Source organism: Kryptolebias marmoratus, linkage group LG8 (genome assembly GCF_001649575.2).
Source record: "Kryptolebias marmoratus isolate JLee-2015 linkage group LG8, ASM164957v2, whole genome shotgun sequence".
Taxonomy (NCBI): Eukaryota; Metazoa; Chordata; class Actinopteri; order Cyprinodontiformes; family Rivulidae; genus Kryptolebias; species Kryptolebias marmoratus.
In genome coordinates, this window is record NC_051437.1 from 12,143,443 (window position 1) to 12,161,159 (window position 17,717).

Here is a 17,717-nt window from a genome sequence, read left to right on the forward strand (position 1 = left end):
GCATGTTTTGTGATCTGTCTCTGTCTGAATCTTGTTATGGATTTTCATCTTGTCCTGCCTGTCACCATATGATACCTGCGATAGCCTCGAACCCCTTCAACCCCGAACAGGAGAAAGTGAATATTGAGAAAGGATGTGTGGAGTTTGTGTTGTAACAAATAGTTTTGCCATCTCTGGTCAACTTGCCTTACTTGCATGAATTATTATCAATTCCAAGACGATCAATGACAGACTACCTTTTTGTCCTTCTCCCTGCCCTCTTTAGGGTCTGCGAGCTGCAGACAACGACCCCACGGCTCCTCCGTATGACTCCCTGCTGGTATTTGACTATGAGGGCAGCGGCTCCACCGCCGGCTCTGTCAGCTCTCTCAACTCCACCAGCACGGGGGACCAGGACTATGACTACCTCAATGACTGGGGTCCCCGCTTCAAGAAGCTGGCTGACATGTACGGGGGAGGAGATGATGATTAAACCCACCCTGTCACGCACGCACACACATCTTCGTCCCATCAGCTGGCCTGCCACGCACTGACCCTGCAACACTTGGGGCTATTACAACCTTCTCGAACACACGTTAACAGTTCACACTGACCAAACAACCAATCCGATAACCCACCACAGAGGACCAGTGCCATGAGTCCGCTTCAACCGGCTCCTGCTCTAAGCCCGTGTGAGACTGTAATGGATGCACTTGTTTGCAGGCTTTTCACATTATGTATTCTCAAACTCACGCTTTTGTTTCACTTTAGTTTCCCTATGTTGGGGGTTGACTTCAGTTACTTTATTCAAGTTTTGTTTCTATTTCAGTTTGTAGCTTTTTCTTGTCCTCACCCCCGTTTGATTCAGAATATTCTTTATTCCTGAGGGTTTTCACTTTTCCCTCGCTGTGAGCCCCCCCACCTGCTTCTCTGAAGAAGCTTTAGGTTGAGCTTCTCACTGTTTCTGAGGCAAACAAAAGTGAAAAAAAAAGAAAAAGAAAAGAATAATAACAAGAATATGAAAGTCCTTCCTTACATGGAGGGCCCTGGTTTAGACTTTCCTGAACTTGAATTACTTAGAACAGAAGCACTGTTGTTTAAAAAAAAAGTGCCTTCAGTGGTGCATATTTTAGCAGACTCCTGCTAACTCAGGATTGGTTGCCATTCTCTGGGCTTACAGGGCCCTATGTAACCCCCCAACCACCCCCCGCCCCCAACCCTTTAATTCAGACCTCCCCCTTGTCATTTTTCCCGACTGGCAGGACTGTGATGGCTGCGGGAGTGTGCTGGTTTCACAGGAGCAGAGACTGGCTTTAGAGAACGCTTTATGTAGACGTACTGTACATAGGCCTACAGTGTGTCTGTAAGTTACGGACAAATCATTAGGTTTTCAAGTCAGGCAGAGCTGTGCTCCTAGATCACAGTCAGCTTGAATGTGATTGCTGAAATCACACAGATACATAACGAGACTGTCTTAGAGAAGAATTGCATTGTGTGTCTTTGTTTCTTGTGGCGGCAGCAGCTGTGTTTGTTTTGAGCTCTGTGCACCTAAAACTTGATGAGGCTAAATCTGAAAGCTGACAAGTCAAATGTGTTACCTCGATAATGTTACTGAACATACACTGCATATGAGGGTTATTTAAGGGTTTTCTGCCCCTAAGATCATTTAACATTTGCATGACCTTACTCTCAGCTAAAGGTAATTAACATGACACCAGAGATTTGTGTGATATATATGGAAATGTAATCATGAAGGGCAAAAAGTGAAGTTCTAACTGGTTTTATTTTGCACTAATAGGTAACATACATAACTGTGAATTTGTGCTCAGTCGTTTTCTGAGTCACTTCCTTTTTGCTTGTACTGAAAAAAAAAAAAAGCCCAAAATTTTCCTAGAAACGTTTTGTGTACCGACTTTGGTGCTCTTCTGCATTAGGAGCTCTCGCAAACTGTCTCTCCTCTGGCAGCACTTTATTCATCTGAACGTTTTTCTAAAATCTCTAACATCAAGGTCAAGAGGTTTCAGGAAAGGTTATTGGGAAAGCCTGTGCATGATTTATCAAGAACAGAAAAGCTTTATTAGTAACATTCTTCACAAGTTGCACACGGAAAATATTTTTGTTGTAACTTCCTAAAAATTCAGCTCTATGCGCTTGGGCTTCTATTAATAGAAACTGTAGCGTATAGGAAACTAATAGAGGTTAGGTTACCTTAGTCTGTTTTATTAAATTATTTAAATATGCAAAAGGTTTCACATATCCACCATGCAAATGCTGCTGAAGGTTAAAATATTTTAATCACTCTTTCTCCTCTGAGGTCCCATTGAGAAGTTTTTTAATTGTGGATGATTTTTCTTCCTGATTATCATTATAATATTTTTGTAAGAAAAGGTCTGCTTCTTGTTCTCCCTTTTCTCTGCTTGTTTTCAACTGTTCCTCACCTGTTCCCAGTTAATTCAGATAAAATGTGAAACAAAATAAGTCAGTTCATCAACATCCAGAACAAATGAAAGCAAGCTCATTCTTGATTGACTGGAAATGTTAACTTGTAAAAGTAAGCTGATAGAAACTGAAATGAGAGCATGATTTGACTTTAAGCAATGAAGGAAGCAACCCGTGTAAATACAAAGGTCAACAGGGTCTCTTTGCTTGGGTTTCAAATGCTGAGTATAAATTGCTCCAAAAGTAGCGATCATCTTGACTGGTGTCTGTTTAGACATGAAAACAAAAAAAAAAGGTTTTCCAGAGCTCACTGCAACATACGCGCTTATCAGACTTTCTCAGCCTCCAGAATAAACACAGCTGTTACGTTTTCTGCTGTTTGTGATTATTTCTGACACATAAATGTTGTACATATGAAACATTTGTATACATGTGGTGACATCTGAGGTGTTTTTGTGGGTGTATTCCTTTTTTTTTCTTGTTTTTTAATTATAGTTTTGTTTCAAATGAATATCTGGCAAATTATATTTCACCAAAAGCCATGTGCATTTACTAGAATTTGTATAATTCTGTATGGGCTAACAGCCATACTTTTATTGCTTCATCTTGGCGAGAGGGTTCCACTCCAAACCAACCTGTACAGACTGAACACTCACTCCTCTAGGCCTTACTGTATATATGTCAGAGTTCTATATGATACAAGCCCATTAAACAGTGTTTTCACACAGCAGAAGAGCTGCAACCTTACTGACGACCGTCCTGCGTCTGCAGAATGAAGAAGTGCTTCACTGGGACATTCAGATCAGTTTCACACACTTTACACAAGGCAACTGACCTTTAGGACTGTGTCATACATGCATACATGACACAATGCCATTATGAAACTGAATGTTGTCAGACTCAGTTGGCAGCAGGTCACCAATGCAGTCAGTAAAACCTGACCATGAAATTGAATTTGTGAGCAGAAATGAGGGGAGACTGGTTATTTCTGGGGACATACTTGGTCCATTTGTTGTATTGATGTTCCCTTCTCAAAGCGAGGCGAGGATTGAAATCCAAGGAGGAAAAGCTCCACTGCCGTAGTTCAACCCTGAGTTCTGTCTGGTGCTGGTGTGACTCACAAGATGTTGGGTCATTGCTGGCCAAGCTGGACGTTGTCTAACCACGAACACCCATGACAGGAAACTCCAAAAGATGCCAAACCTTTGTCTCGCTATGGCCAGAATCCTAAATATGGGCAGCAGGCTTTCATACAAGTCCTCCTACTGATCGAGTCCAAGTGTACATAATGTAAAATTTGCTTGAAGCTAAACAGACAATGTTAGGCAAACTGTAACTGTACAATTGGAGCTTTTTGCATGTGTCTTTTTTATAATCAGCGGGTGAGTTCTATAACAAGTAACCGTACAACCATACAAAAGCGTGCAGCCTGCATGACGGAGGCCGGAGTCCAGAGGGAACTCTGGCGCACTCGCGTTGTTTCAAACAAAGGAGGGGGTGGAAAAAAAGCTGAAAAAAAAAATTGCACAGTTATAAAGTCTAAAGACTTTTTTGTAAATTGCCAACAGCACAAATATTTTATATTGTTGTTTGTACAATTTTTTTAAAAAATGAAGGAAAAAAAAAACTGGGAAAGAGTCTGTTGTTTCAAGCGTGTGTTTATAGTGCCACTGCAATCATGGTTTCCAAACTACCGTACAGTACATGCACAGCCTTGCAGATCAACCTTGTAATATAGACGCTGAGCTGAAGATTCCGTCAGCATCATGTGTTATAAATAAAAATTTCCTCTTCTTGTAAGAATACAGAATCGTGTCTTTTTCTTGGCTCCTGCTGATTCCTGCAAGCGATGCATTTCTTCTTACATGTGCTATTTTAAAAGACAAGATTTGAGGTTTTCACCTTTTAACTGACAAGTGCTTCTCTAGCATGTCTTGAATTGTCACTTTAGCACAGTCAAGAAGTTTATAATGTAAGCATATAAAACATTATTTTGTTATTTTGCCTGTAAAGTAAGACAGAATGCACTCAAACAGAAGTTTGAAGGTGTGTATTTCAGTAATAGCATTCATCTCATTAACACAAATGCCTTTTCTGACTGATGCTTGCCATCGTGTTTGCATCTTTAATTAAAAAAATATGATCCTCATATGTAAATGATATTGCTTCAGTGGTTTTAAAGAAACAGAAATGAGCTACAGGAAGCAGTCCCATAATGTGAGCTAAATCAAAAGGGAATTAGAAATTCCGATGTGCTTCTCTGTGCAGCAGTTTAATATGTTTATGATTTGTTCCGTTTCATATTCAAAATTAGTTTTAGAGCCAGCCACCAGCAAACAAGAGCTGAAATGATCAGTACAATTAAGGCTGTTCATTTGTCAGCCATCTTCCCAGCTGAAATAATGAGTCCTTTTGCAGCTGAGGCAGATGAAAACATAAAAATGTGCTCGTTTTTTTTCTTGCCCTCTACTGTAGATTTGTTGACAATGAAAAGCCGAAACAGATGTTTCAAACATGCAATGAAGACAAATATTTAATCTAAAATGCAAAATTCTACAAAGCTCCCCTGCTTTACAGTTTGTTTGTTTTCTTGTCATTTTGATAATTCAATCTGAGGTTGTTTTTTTTTGGTCTGAAATAAACAAAATGTTTTTGAACTTAGCTGTAATGTCTTGAATGGATTTCATAATTGCTTGCTGACATAAACGGTGGGTGATAATGTCATTGCCTATGTCTGTGTGCATGTGTTTGTCTTTCTGTTAGTAAAACATGTCATGAATCACTGGATAGATTTTAATCAAACTCTGGCTATACGCATTCCTTCAAGGATTGCTAGTTTGGAGACAAATCACTCGTAGCAAAAGCCACTTAAATCATTTCGAGACACATTTTGATTTCTGACTATTGTAATATGTATGTGCTCAGTCAATGTTATGAAATAGTAATGGAACAATTTTCTTACACAGATTTTGAATCAAATATTGTACAATTTACAGACATGGTATAAACAGGAAGTACGGAGCTATTTTCATTATTTTACAGTCTGACCTTTTAAAAATGTAGGCAAATTGGTGAAAAGATATACTCATTAGTAAAGGAATGTCTTTGTCAGAAAATATATTTTTTAAAAGTGTGTCCAACTTATTCAAACATCTAAATCTATGTGAAATGTTGATAGAATATGGACAGACAGACAGACAGACAGACTGATTTTTGGCTTGAGATCATTAGTCTCTTCAACAATATGCTGCTTAAAGTGTACCTGAAATGTCTCGGCTTCTCAAGAAAACCACTTCACTTGCAGTTCCTCTTTATTGTGCGTCAGGCTCTATAACAACAGAAGTAAATAAAAACAAAAATGAAATGTAACTTTAGCATTCTGTTCAGGTAGTCATGGCAGCTTGAGAAAAAGGATGAAATGACCCTTACTTGTTCTCTTTTAGCACAGCAGGTCAATGAACCTGCAGCCCGTTGCATCGTCTCCACATTGATTGACCTGTCAGATCGTGTCAAGGCGCACACAGACAGAATGCTCTGCTGATACACACTGCTTTTACATCATCTCGGAAGACCACAAATCTCTCTCCTCAAAGTACAAAAAAAAACTCTGAGGGCAAAACAAAAGCTGCTCCTGCCCTCCCACCACTCAGGCTGCAAGGTTGACAGACTTCCTCGGCGGACTGTTTGATGGGAAAGTCAGGATGGACACATCGATAATTATGACTGCTGGCCCACGCTGAATTTTGACCTAAATGTTGACCTATCACACACATAGGTGGGTTTCAGGTTATATCAATCTGAGTTTAATTTTTTTTACATCTTTATTTACTGTTTTCTCATACTGTATTTTTAATCTAAAAGGAAAAGTTACATTTTAGATGAACATAACCGTAAATGAAAAATAAATGTTTTCTTCACTTTATTTAATTTCATTTTCACTTGCTATTTGAGAAGGTTTAGGTACTAATAATTGCACGATTAAAGAGTTAAGTGAGAAGGGTTCTGTAGGGTTCTGGGGAAAGGTTATGAACAAATACTATCTTACCTGATGTAGGTAGTTCATTGAATTAACTCAGTTTGGAGGAAATAATTAATTCTGACCAGATGGCCGAGCTAACGGCTAGTCCAAATGGGCACAAGAACAAAGTGGATTGCTGACATCTTAGAACAAAGTCAATCTTGAAAATTTATAATTGGGAAAAGATTTTTTAATCTTTCTCCATACTCTGTGCTGCAGAGAGTCACATATGACTGATGTCAAGGCTAATAAAGTCTTACCTGTTGATAACTATTTAACAGAACATGGCTTCAACAATGACCAGACTGTCTGTTTAGGCATATAAAAAAAATCCATCTGAACTTAAGCGATGGACCAGTTTTGTTTCTACAAACAAACTTAAAAAATAGAGAACCAATTTTAAGTTTAGACACATTGTTATCTGCAGAATGTCACAAATGTTTGCATGCATGTAAATGTTTTTTGTGCTACTACTCATGCTGGAGATGCTATGTAGCCAAAAGATTACAAATGGATTCATTTGTAGGTAGCATTTTTTTTTATGACTTTATGAAATGATGCCTAGGTTGTTTGTTTGTATTACATAAAATGTACTAAGGTGCCAACTTGGAGAGTCTTTATCAATACGCTTTGTGTACAACTTGCCAATTAAAAACCAAAAAAAATGTTTTTAGTTTGGTAATGAACTGAAGCAAATGCCACTATCAACCTTTCAAAAGATTAACACAATGATCTGCACACAAAAGGCTCAATTAAGTAAAAGAAAAAAAACATTTTAAAACATGAAGGCCAGTTAGTCATTATTTTCAAAAACTTACTTCTTAAAGTTTCTTCAAGGCCGAAGCACCGAGCTATAAAATGCTGTGATTTGCCAGGCTCTCATTAGGTGCACCCTAGAGAAGGAAGACAATGATTTACCCCCACTGAACAAGATATATTGATCGAATTAGCAACACCTTTGATTAAACTCCACATCAATACTTTCCAGAGTTCAAGCAAAAGGCATGCCTCAACATCAACTTAAGTGAGACATTATGAAGGAGGCCTTCCAGTTCTGTGAAGCAGAAAAAAAAGCAGAGAGAACAAGGCAATTCACTGGGTTATAAAGGCATGATAGGCGAGTGAACATGTATATTTTTTTCACATGAGATGTTTGTTTGTGCCTTATTCAGCCTATCGGTGCAGCCACTGCACACTGGAATACAGAAACAGCTACTATAGATGGGCTGAAGGGTCAAAACTAAACTAAACAATATTTAAAGAAATTGTTTCACATTTTGGTAAAACCTAGAATAGCACCAGCACCAAAGGATCACAAGCAAAACAGAGTCCTTTTGCAGCCTAAACACAGCAGCATAAGATTTCCATTAATTTTTATTGTGTTCAGTGATTGACAGGTGTTGTGCCACACCCCTTCAATTTGTTGCTTATATAGTTTAATGAGCACGAGCATGAATTAGGTGGATTATTTCTCAGCCACGTGTTTTTTAAAGGAAAAACAAGTGAAGAGGCTAGAAGTACATAAACCAAGTAGTACTGTAAGTTAATATTACTGAAAGAAGGACTAAAATGACTGGTTCACTGCAAGTATAATGAAGAACTTATACCAATAATCTGCATGGGAAAAGGTGACTGAAAGGTGGACTGATGGTGATGTACGGCGGTGCAGAGTTTGTAGGGTTAATGTCTGGATTGTAACTGTAGAAGATGTTGACTGAGAACAATCTTCAGAGTGCTTTCTCTCTGAAACACTGACATTACCAAAATGACAGCCCCCGTGATGTTGGTAGAGTAAGAGGTGAAACGCACTGAAGATGATGAAACAGTTGTTCAGAAGCAACCTGGGATATGACAGCACGAACACGCTGGCTGTGCTGTCTATTGATCAGGGCTTCACATGGAAATCACCTGACTTCACTGAAATGGGGATTAAACATTCTGCGTCCTGGAGTCACTTGGGGTGAGGTTCACTTTAAAAAATAAAAAAAAAGATATGCACTTCTCAAAACACATCACACATTTTCCAAGGCTTTTTAATGTAGCCTGTTTCTACTGTGGTTACTAGCTTGTTTCAAGTGTGATGCGTAACTACAGCTTCTTCAGATTAACAATCCTCAGAACATTTTTGTTTTGACAAATCTAAAACATATTTCTCTTTGTTCACGGCTTTGGTTCTGTTTTTGCACAATACAAATCCATTCTATTAGTCTTACCCTAATTCCCTGAGTATAAATGACAAAGTGAGTGAGAGGAGTCTCCAAAGTTTAACTGGTATATATGAAATATATGCAGCTGAACATGGTTCATATGTTACAGTGTATATCTGCTCCCTGAGGCAGCTCTGGAGATGCAGTCATCAATCTGTCCATAGCATTTCTTTAGATTCTTCATCAGTGACTTTCATTTCCTCTGTGATGGCCCGAGGATGTGGTGGTCAGAGGAGGGTGCAGGCAGACAGACAGTGCAGAGCTCAGGTATGATTAGATATCACTCTAATGGCTGCTTTAGTGGTCTGTGTGGATCACCTCTGGACACAGACGATGCACATGGAGTAGGAAAAAATATGGCACGGGCAGCCCATGATCTAAAACATTTTCCAACATTGCTTTGCTCTGATTATTCCAAAGTTCTCTCCTGTGTGTAATAAAGATAAAAACAAATGGCAGTACTGCACTGGCTTTATTGTCTTACATCTTAAATGCTGATTTGTTATAGCAGCGGCAAAGGTGGGCTATTGTATGCAAATTGCCCGATGCCCCCGCAGTAAACTTCTTATCTAATTCTTAGTAAAAATAACAAATTTCTAGTGAAATAACTGTGCTTTAGGGGAAGGAGCAGGAACTCCCAGAGAAAAGAAAATGGGTTCAAACATTCAGGAGATTCTCACAAAAGAGCACTGGGAAACAATCACTTCGCCTGTGGCCTCTCTAACAGCCCAAACCAAATGAGCATTTTCACCTCAAATGGATCACTGTTTGACGGCAGTGGCAGGCAGGGTGATTTCATACAATAAGAGACACTTTAAGGAGCATAAAGACATTTAAAAGCTGGGATTAGAAACAGTAATGTGCGCCTCTTCCCCTTCCTCTGGGTCAGTGAGACCACACCCTGGAGAGAACAGGTGCAGCCGGCCACATTACAGTCGGCGAGGGACGGCGATAAAGGAGAGAAGCTCTGGGCCCATAGAACCGACTGAAATCAGATTTAGATCCCATTCTTACATTCAAATCATATTACGCCGCACCGCTATTTGCAGAGCAGCTATCTATCACTCAGATACACACTGTCAACATGATCCAACCATCTGTCAGTACTTACCTACACAAAGCTTCCAGATATGGCCCTGATGGAGCTACTGAGGAATCCAGTGCTTTGAAATCATTTCTCCTCTGCACAGGCTTTGTTGTAGAATACAGATACAGGGAACTCTAAATCATATTCTACAACGAGCACGGACCGGAGCAGGTTTTACAACATCTGTTCTTCAGATTTCCTAAACAAACAGTGCGTGTTCCTATCATTGATTTCCCATTAAATACTCACCCAAAAGTAGACTGACATGTTTGATTCATGAGCTTGTGGTGCAACAATGAACACTTAGCTTGTGGATAAAAATCGGAAATATTAATCTAAAGTTACAGAGATGGGATTTGGAAATTTGAAAGCGGAGAAAACCCCTGACAGTAGAACTGCTGTTTAGTTTGATGTAAAATGGCTTGCATTTCAATCCCCTCAGCGCTCGCTTGCTGGGTTAAAGATTCTTCTACTTTCTTTATTTCAGAAAAAAAAAAAAAAACATGGCCTCAAGAGTTTACAATCAAGCTAATGGGGGACTTAACTAATTGAGTCTCCTGCTTCCTTTGGCATGTTTTATGTTTCTACTGAGCTCTTCTATCTGCATTTTCTTGGTGGGTTGTGCAATCACTGCAGTGGCTACTACTCCTTTCCAAGTTTGGAATTCAAAACACACTGTATCAAATCCAAATATCTAGTCTGCACAAACGAGACCGTCCCTCCCCGGCTGCTGAGGCCACAGATCACCCCCATGTTCCTCCCGCTGTGTTTGTGACTGCTCCTGCAGTTAAAGGTCAGCCGCTGATTGGTGCACCGTGCGACCACATAATCAAGGAGAGGGATGATTGAAGATTCTCTGAGATGAGGCATCATTTGGCTTGCAGGGTTTCAAAGGGAAGAGCTGGCTGCCCTGCACTTTGTTTGCAGAATATCGTCCTTCTGTCCTCACTTTCCAAAGCTCAGGGGGAACTTTAATTCTGTAAATGGTGGCCTAAAATATTTCATATAATAAATAACATTTTTGAGAGATCACATCAGAAATCACTAAGGTCGATTTATGAATGCCCTGCATTGAGAGGAGATGATAGTAAATCACGACTTTTACTCTTTAAGCCCATGACTACATCAGATGATGTTTGGTGAACAGCAATAAAAAGTTAATACAGGGATGAGGAGGGTTTTTTCTTACATGTCAGAAATAAATGACACTTCTTTAATATCGCCCATCACCAAAATGTGTGTGTTCATTTGTCTGAAAAATATTTAATGAACTACTTGATGGATTTTAATAAAACTCTCAGAAAGTAATTACTGGAAGGCCATCGAGTACAACTGATTACCGTAAGGACTCAACTCGATTTAAGATGGCTACCACAGCTAATCAACCTTGGCAAACATAAAGATGGCTGTATCTCAGTCAATTTAACAGATATTAAGCTAAAATTTTTGTGAGAGTCATCGATTAATACATACTCTGAGAACTAACAGATGGCACAAGATATTTGTTTAAAACTTTGCCTTTACAACCAGTATCTCTCTGGGTTGTAGTTGTTGGCGACTCGTGATGGTGAGAAAACGGGCAATTTTTTTTGTTGCAATCTTACTGAATTCTGAGTGTTTTCAACCAAGTGACCACTCAGCCTTGCAGTAACACTTTGAGTCACCAGTTTTTGAAATTGGCTATCATTTAACAAAATGATCCCATGAACCACTAAACAGATTTCAATGAAATTGCCAAAAAGTAACTTTTTGTCATGATACGTGGAGAGTTGGTCCGACCCAAAATGCAGACAGACATGGTGGAACTCAAAAGTAAACAAATTTATTTACAAAAGGAAAACAAAGGGCTGACGAGGCAGCAACTAAACTAGATAACAAAACTTACAAAACAGGACTCCAAAACCATGAGGGGGTGAGACACGACGAGAAACCAGGAAGCTCAGGAAGAAACGGCGACAAGTGAGGGAAATGACCAGGTTTTAAAAGCTGCAGGAAATTAGGTCACAGTGGGCACAGGTGAGTGATTACAAACTCAGGACAGGTGTAGATGGGCGTGGCAGGGTATCAAATGATTGGCTACAAGAGCACAGAGGGCGAAGAACCAACTGACAAAGCAAAATACAGGAACCAAATAACAGAATTAAATAACCAATTAACTCAACACAAAAAAACTCAGATCCTGACACTTTTGGATGTACATCTACAACTGATTATCTTTTGAAGTCAACTCAATTCAAGATGGCCGCCACATCCAACTGATCTTAGAAAACACGAAAATGGCTATAACACAGTTAATTTAACGAAGATTGAGCTAAGATTTGGTGTGGTAGTAGCTGAGCACATATGCTCAAAGCACTGACTGAAACTGAGTTTCTTTGTGAAAGAAAGGTTTTTAGTATATTTTCATAAGATAAGATGCATTACTCATCAATGTCTTAATTTTGATCATTGAATAATATGTGAAATCCTTCCTAACCTTTTGCAAATTGATTTCTCTAAAAGCACAACCTTTAAGGCATCAAAACTGCCCATAAGAGCAGAAATAAATGAAGCTTCGAATCCCTCAGATGGCTCAGATCTGGCTGCCCAGACAAAGGGAATGATCAGGGATGATAAGCTTTGATAAAACAGGCAACAAACAAGCCAGCGGTCATTATAAAAGAGATGGAAGCTTCCTTTGTGGAGCTGGTCGAGTGCTGCTCTCTAACTACGAGGTAGTTTAGGTTGAGAGGCCAGACAGGAGCCATGCCTCACAGAAAACAGCCTGATACTCTGACAAAAACACACTGAACGGCTCTTAGATCACAAAGCCTTCTGATTTGATGAAACAAGTTGAGCTATTTAAACACAATTTTCAATAGCATGTTTATAGGAAGCAATGGACCGAGGATCACCGCATTAAATCGATCCTTTCAGCCAAACACGGTGATGGTAGCATCAGGCTGTGGGGATGTTTTCATGTGGGATAAAAACCTAATCAAGAAGAAGAGGAAGACGGATGTAGAAAAATGGAAAGAAAAGCTGTACTGAGCATGTTAAAGACTCAAACAGACAGTGGTAAAGAAATATAGGGATATAAACAGGATAAACGTGGGTTTTTTTTGTTTTTAATAACCTAATAAAAACAAGAAAAAAGCCTATTTATCTTTGTCATTGGGGGGGAAATCTATAAAACAATACATATAAATAAACAAAATTCATAGAATTTTACAAACTATATGTCTATGTAGTAATTTTTATAGGAAACATCTACCTGCTGGAAACAGGAGGGTTAGTAAACTTCCTGCTAGTCATTAATTAAAACTTTTAGGAGTAAACATTAATAAAACCAAAAGGAGCATCAGTGGTGCCCGTTTGAGAATACCTGTAATCTTGACCTCTTGATGATAATATGTAACAAATATTGCAGGAGATTTTACCTTTTTGTTTGTTTTGTTCTCCAAAATCATTCATAAAACTTAAAAAAGTATGTAAATGTAATTTTGATTACTTATAGCCTGTACTCACAGTTCCTCTAATATTTCTGCTAAATACTTTTTCTTCCACACTTACGCACCTTTAAAGTTTTACAAAGTCAGTATTTTTGAGCCACTTAAAGACTATTAACCTTTATCCTTACAGTGTGATTCTAATAATTCCTTTACAGCCACTTAACTGCAACCATGCAAAGGATAAATTCTTAAAAATTGCTATTATTGCCCAGGTCTCTAATTTTGACTCTCTTTTCTTGATTAAATAAAGAGAAATTACATTTTAAGTGTTCTCCTTCTATGTCTTTAGGTTGCAGGAGGGGGCTGAGTTCAATCTGAACATTGAGAGGTCACATCATAAGGTTCATGTACCTCTGCAATGATCATTTTCTGTAATCTTAGTTTAAAATAGTCAAACATCTTTTGGCTTTTACTCACAGTTCCATTAAAGGCCGTCTTTCTCTTAAAGGGAAGTGAAAGCAGCCAAATGGAGAGGCTACCAGTGGACTGTGGCTGTAATTGATGGACACTTGGCACACTCTGTGTGCTTGGCGATTTGTAGAATCCATAAAAAGAGATGTCGAGGTAATTATGTTTGTCATGATATATTGAAAGCAGAAATCGGCAACCTAATCAAAACGGCTGACAGCTGTAGCATGCAGATGCTATCAGACCTCTTGTCCATGGTGATAAAATGAAAGCGGGTCATTTTAACAGGTAACAGCTGTTCATAGCTAATTTGTTCAATTATGTGCAGAGAATGTAAGTGGAGGTTGATTCCCCGTCCCGAGGGAGCTCCTCTCCCTTTGCTTCCAGAGAGTGCACGGTGATGAAAATCCATATTCAACGGCCTGAACACCAGGCTCTGCGTGGATGCAAGACGTGTTTTTCATTTCACAAAGGACTGTTTTCTTCTAATTACTGGCAACATGCCTTTTCCCTTTATAGCGGCAGGTTGAAAGAGCTGTTTCATAAATTTTCTTTAAATAACCAACTGTGATTATATGAAGCCTGAGAGGAAGTATGATTATATAAAACATTCCCCAGAACCTCAGGGTGTTCATGCCTGCCCTGATGAGAGGATCAATACCATTCAGTAGACATGAAAAAATGCTTATGATAATGGTGTTCAGACAGGATTGTGGTGTTATTGAGAAAGATGAAAGCTCATCAAAGTCCAGATTGATTTAACATTACGGTGCTTCCTTAAAGTAAGGGCTTAACCGGATCTTTTACAGAAATCTTGGATTTGTTAATGTAATTCCTGCCTTGCTGTCAAGTCATTGTACTATTGTGAGTCCAGCTGGTAAAATTACTGCAACCTATCAAATAATAAAGGATATGACCATTTTTAATATCATTTACCAGTATAACATAGTTGAAATCACTATTAAGGGAAGCAACAACATCACATGCAGTAAATCTTTTCATGATTTCTTCGTTGTTTTAGCCTCCTCACATGAAAACAGGCCTTGCAGTCCTTCATATGACCCACTGAGTTTTAGATCATCTCATGCTAGGAAATGAACTAGCCTAAAAAAATAATGTTAAGTGCAACCTCATGGTATGATGCAAAATGTCCCGCTCAGAGTATATGTTGTGAATTACTTTTAGCTATTACCACATCAAAGTTTAGCTCAGTGTTTGTAAAACTGACTGCGTTATGGTCATTTTTGTGTTGGCTAATGTTGATTAGCTGTGGCAGCCATCTTAAATTGAAATGCTTTTTAGATCCAGGTCTGAGAGTGGGAGTTTTTTTTTTTTTTAAATCTCCAACATCCAATGGTTATGTTCTGTCAAATGCACAAATACTGATAAAAAGAAAAAGCTGCTGAGTTGTATTGCAGATAATTTACTGGTTTATATCATTATAGATACACTTCCCATTAAGATTAATCAGTAGTTTTAGTTCTTCATTATAACTTTCAGAATCCAGAGTACCAGAAAAAAGAACTTGCTTCCTGTAAGCACACTGTGTTCTCTGACACAGTGTGCTAAATGTTTCTGATTATAACCCTTTTTGATCTGGCAGCTATAAAATCTATATTTTTTTAAAAGTCTCGTTTGATTTCTCTTTGCTTCGCTGCTGCCTCATGTGTCAACATGTTTGGATTAGGGGTCTTTATGTAGGACAATCACTGGGCCATGGAGAGTTCAATCAGCACACGTAAACACCTTTTAAAAGCTTTTTCCTTTGACATGTCTATACATCGTAACAGACGGCAGCAAAAAGAGCCACTCCACTGGCATAGCATCCAACAATCAGAGAGAAATATTACAAAATTTGGTTTACAAAAAAAAAAGCAGGGTGGGTTAGTGAGAAAATCTCTGGATGACACAGAGATACGCTGCACCAGTCAAAGTGTAAATGTTAGACATCGCTTTTGGGGGAAGATTTGCCATTAAAGGTTGTGTCACCAATGTTTGAACTGGTTGCTTTTTATTTGAGTAAAACCCTTTAAACTCTGTGTTCAGTTATTGTCATTATTTTTCCACGGCTGGTAAAGGTGCACATAGCTTCATTGTTTCAGAGCAGGTTTTACTTTAAATTGTAGCTACTGGGGCTGGCTCAAAGGATGGAAATGTCTGTGCATTGTTCAGTTTGTCAGATGTGCCTTTACCCAGACTGAAATCTGTCATTTCTCAGCTTAAGATGGTCTCAGTTTAAAACTCTGGCATGAAAAGCAGAGGGAGATATACTCTATTTCTTCAAACTGAGGTTGTTCAAAGAGCTATCTACAACAGCTAAGATATTAATTGTTCACAAGCTTTCCAAAGAACCCCACTTCAATAGATCTGGACTATCTCTTTTAAATTAGTAACTTTTAACATATTGCTTTCATCAGGTCTGAAGCCTAAAACACCCAGTTCCAGACTAACAGCTGCCGTTTTTTTAGTTTTCCACCACTCCAGCAAACTGCATTGACTGATAATACTGATGATGAACAGGTCTAACAACATTTTTTTTTTTTGTTCCATGCTTTGAATTATTTGTGACATGGACAGCAACCTTGTGCATTTTTTTAAAGGAACTATTGGCCAAGGAGAATACATACATAATGACTGGATGACAAGTGGCCAAACCCCATGCAGGGCTACGGAAGTTGCCTTGGTTAAAAAACAAGTCTACACTGCTCTTGTAGAATATGTCATAAAATATGAAATATATTCACTCATCTTCTCAGCTGTCATTCAAAGACAATATCCTGTGAACAGCCAGCAGCTTCTTATTATGCAAAATCAAACAAGGCAGTGGAATTGAGTTTGGTGTCCCAGTGTAACATAAGCAAATATAGCCTGACAACTCATATTGAAGAAGACTTAAAAAAGACTGCCTTTGCCTGGATGTTGGGACCACGAAGACAACAGTTTGGGCAGCAGCAGCCATAAGATACCTTGTCTGCGAAGGGAGCTGAACAAACAACTGTCTAAGCCTCAAATCCACCAAGTCTGAAGGAATACGAGGAAGTAGCTTGCCATGATCCTTACTGGGATGTCCATCTGTGTGAATGTGTCTTGTGCGTAGAGATCCTCAGATCTTCCAAGCAGCGGGAGTCGGGAAGAGGATGCAAGCAATCATGCAGCCTGTTTCAGCAAAATAAAGTTATACAGCAAAGATTCCAGATATTTTTGTTCTTATCGTATAATGATAAAACTCACAGGTAATGCAAGAAATAATCTAATCTAATCTCAAACGGCCTGGTTTGGTAACTGTTAGACCTCGTAGTTCTGCTGTGGGGCACCACTGCCCCCCTGTGGGGCCTTCCTGCTCTGCACTGCAGGGTTACCACACCGTGGTTACTCTGCGGTGACATTTACTGAAAAGGCTACCAGGAAAAAGCAATATGGGAAAACTGGGTGAGTCAATTGTTTCATAAAAAAAAAAAAAAAGGAAAAACTTGATTTTTCAGCTACTGTGCTGTATTTCTGTGTTATTGTATGGCAGCTCATACTGTGCAATTTATGTGTTTAAGATCTATGATATCCAAAATTGAGTATAGTCAATCTCTTATAGAAACCATACACTGGAATACCAATAGTAATGACATTATTGTTTAACTATTTACTTATTTAGTTGTCATTATGATAAGACAAGGAATAATCCAGGCTTAATTTTTTTGTATGTTTTTGATTATACTGTGAATCATATAGGTGATAAGATATAATTGCTGCTTTAAGTCCACAGGCTTTTATTCAGTGTTCATTTGTCAGGTTTTGCATCAAATCATCATTTTTTCCCTCGGTGGTTTTATAAACTACAACATAATTTATAGACCTAGTATTCGTTGAGAGAATCCATCTCTTCTTTCATGCCAGAGTTCTGGACAAGGATCAACTTTTGTTGAGAAATGACAGACTTATAGCTGTTTTTGGCCAAACCTTGAAGAGAAAATTATGCACAAACTCACAATATTAAGGGATGTTGTGCTCAGAATATGTGTTATGAATGCTTCTCAGTTACTAACGCAACAAATTTTGACCTCATATCTGTAAACTTTCTGTTATATTTTGTGTTG

General features: G+C 38.7%; 1 protein-coding gene across 1 annotated transcript in view; it reads left to right on the forward strand.

Annotated features, from left to right (window-relative positions):
- LOC108232100 (cadherin-4) overlaps positions 1-4,221 on the forward strand; it is a 279,879-nt gene extending 275,658 nt beyond the window's left edge. The window contains exon 17 of the mRNA XM_017409681.3: positions 266-4,221. Coding sequence (XP_017265170.1) covers positions 266-472 — 207 coding nt within the window. The 3' untranslated portion in view covers positions 473-4,221. The remainder of the gene's footprint in view (positions 1-265) is intronic.
- The last annotated feature ends 13,496 nt before the right edge of the window (positions 4,222-17,717 follow it).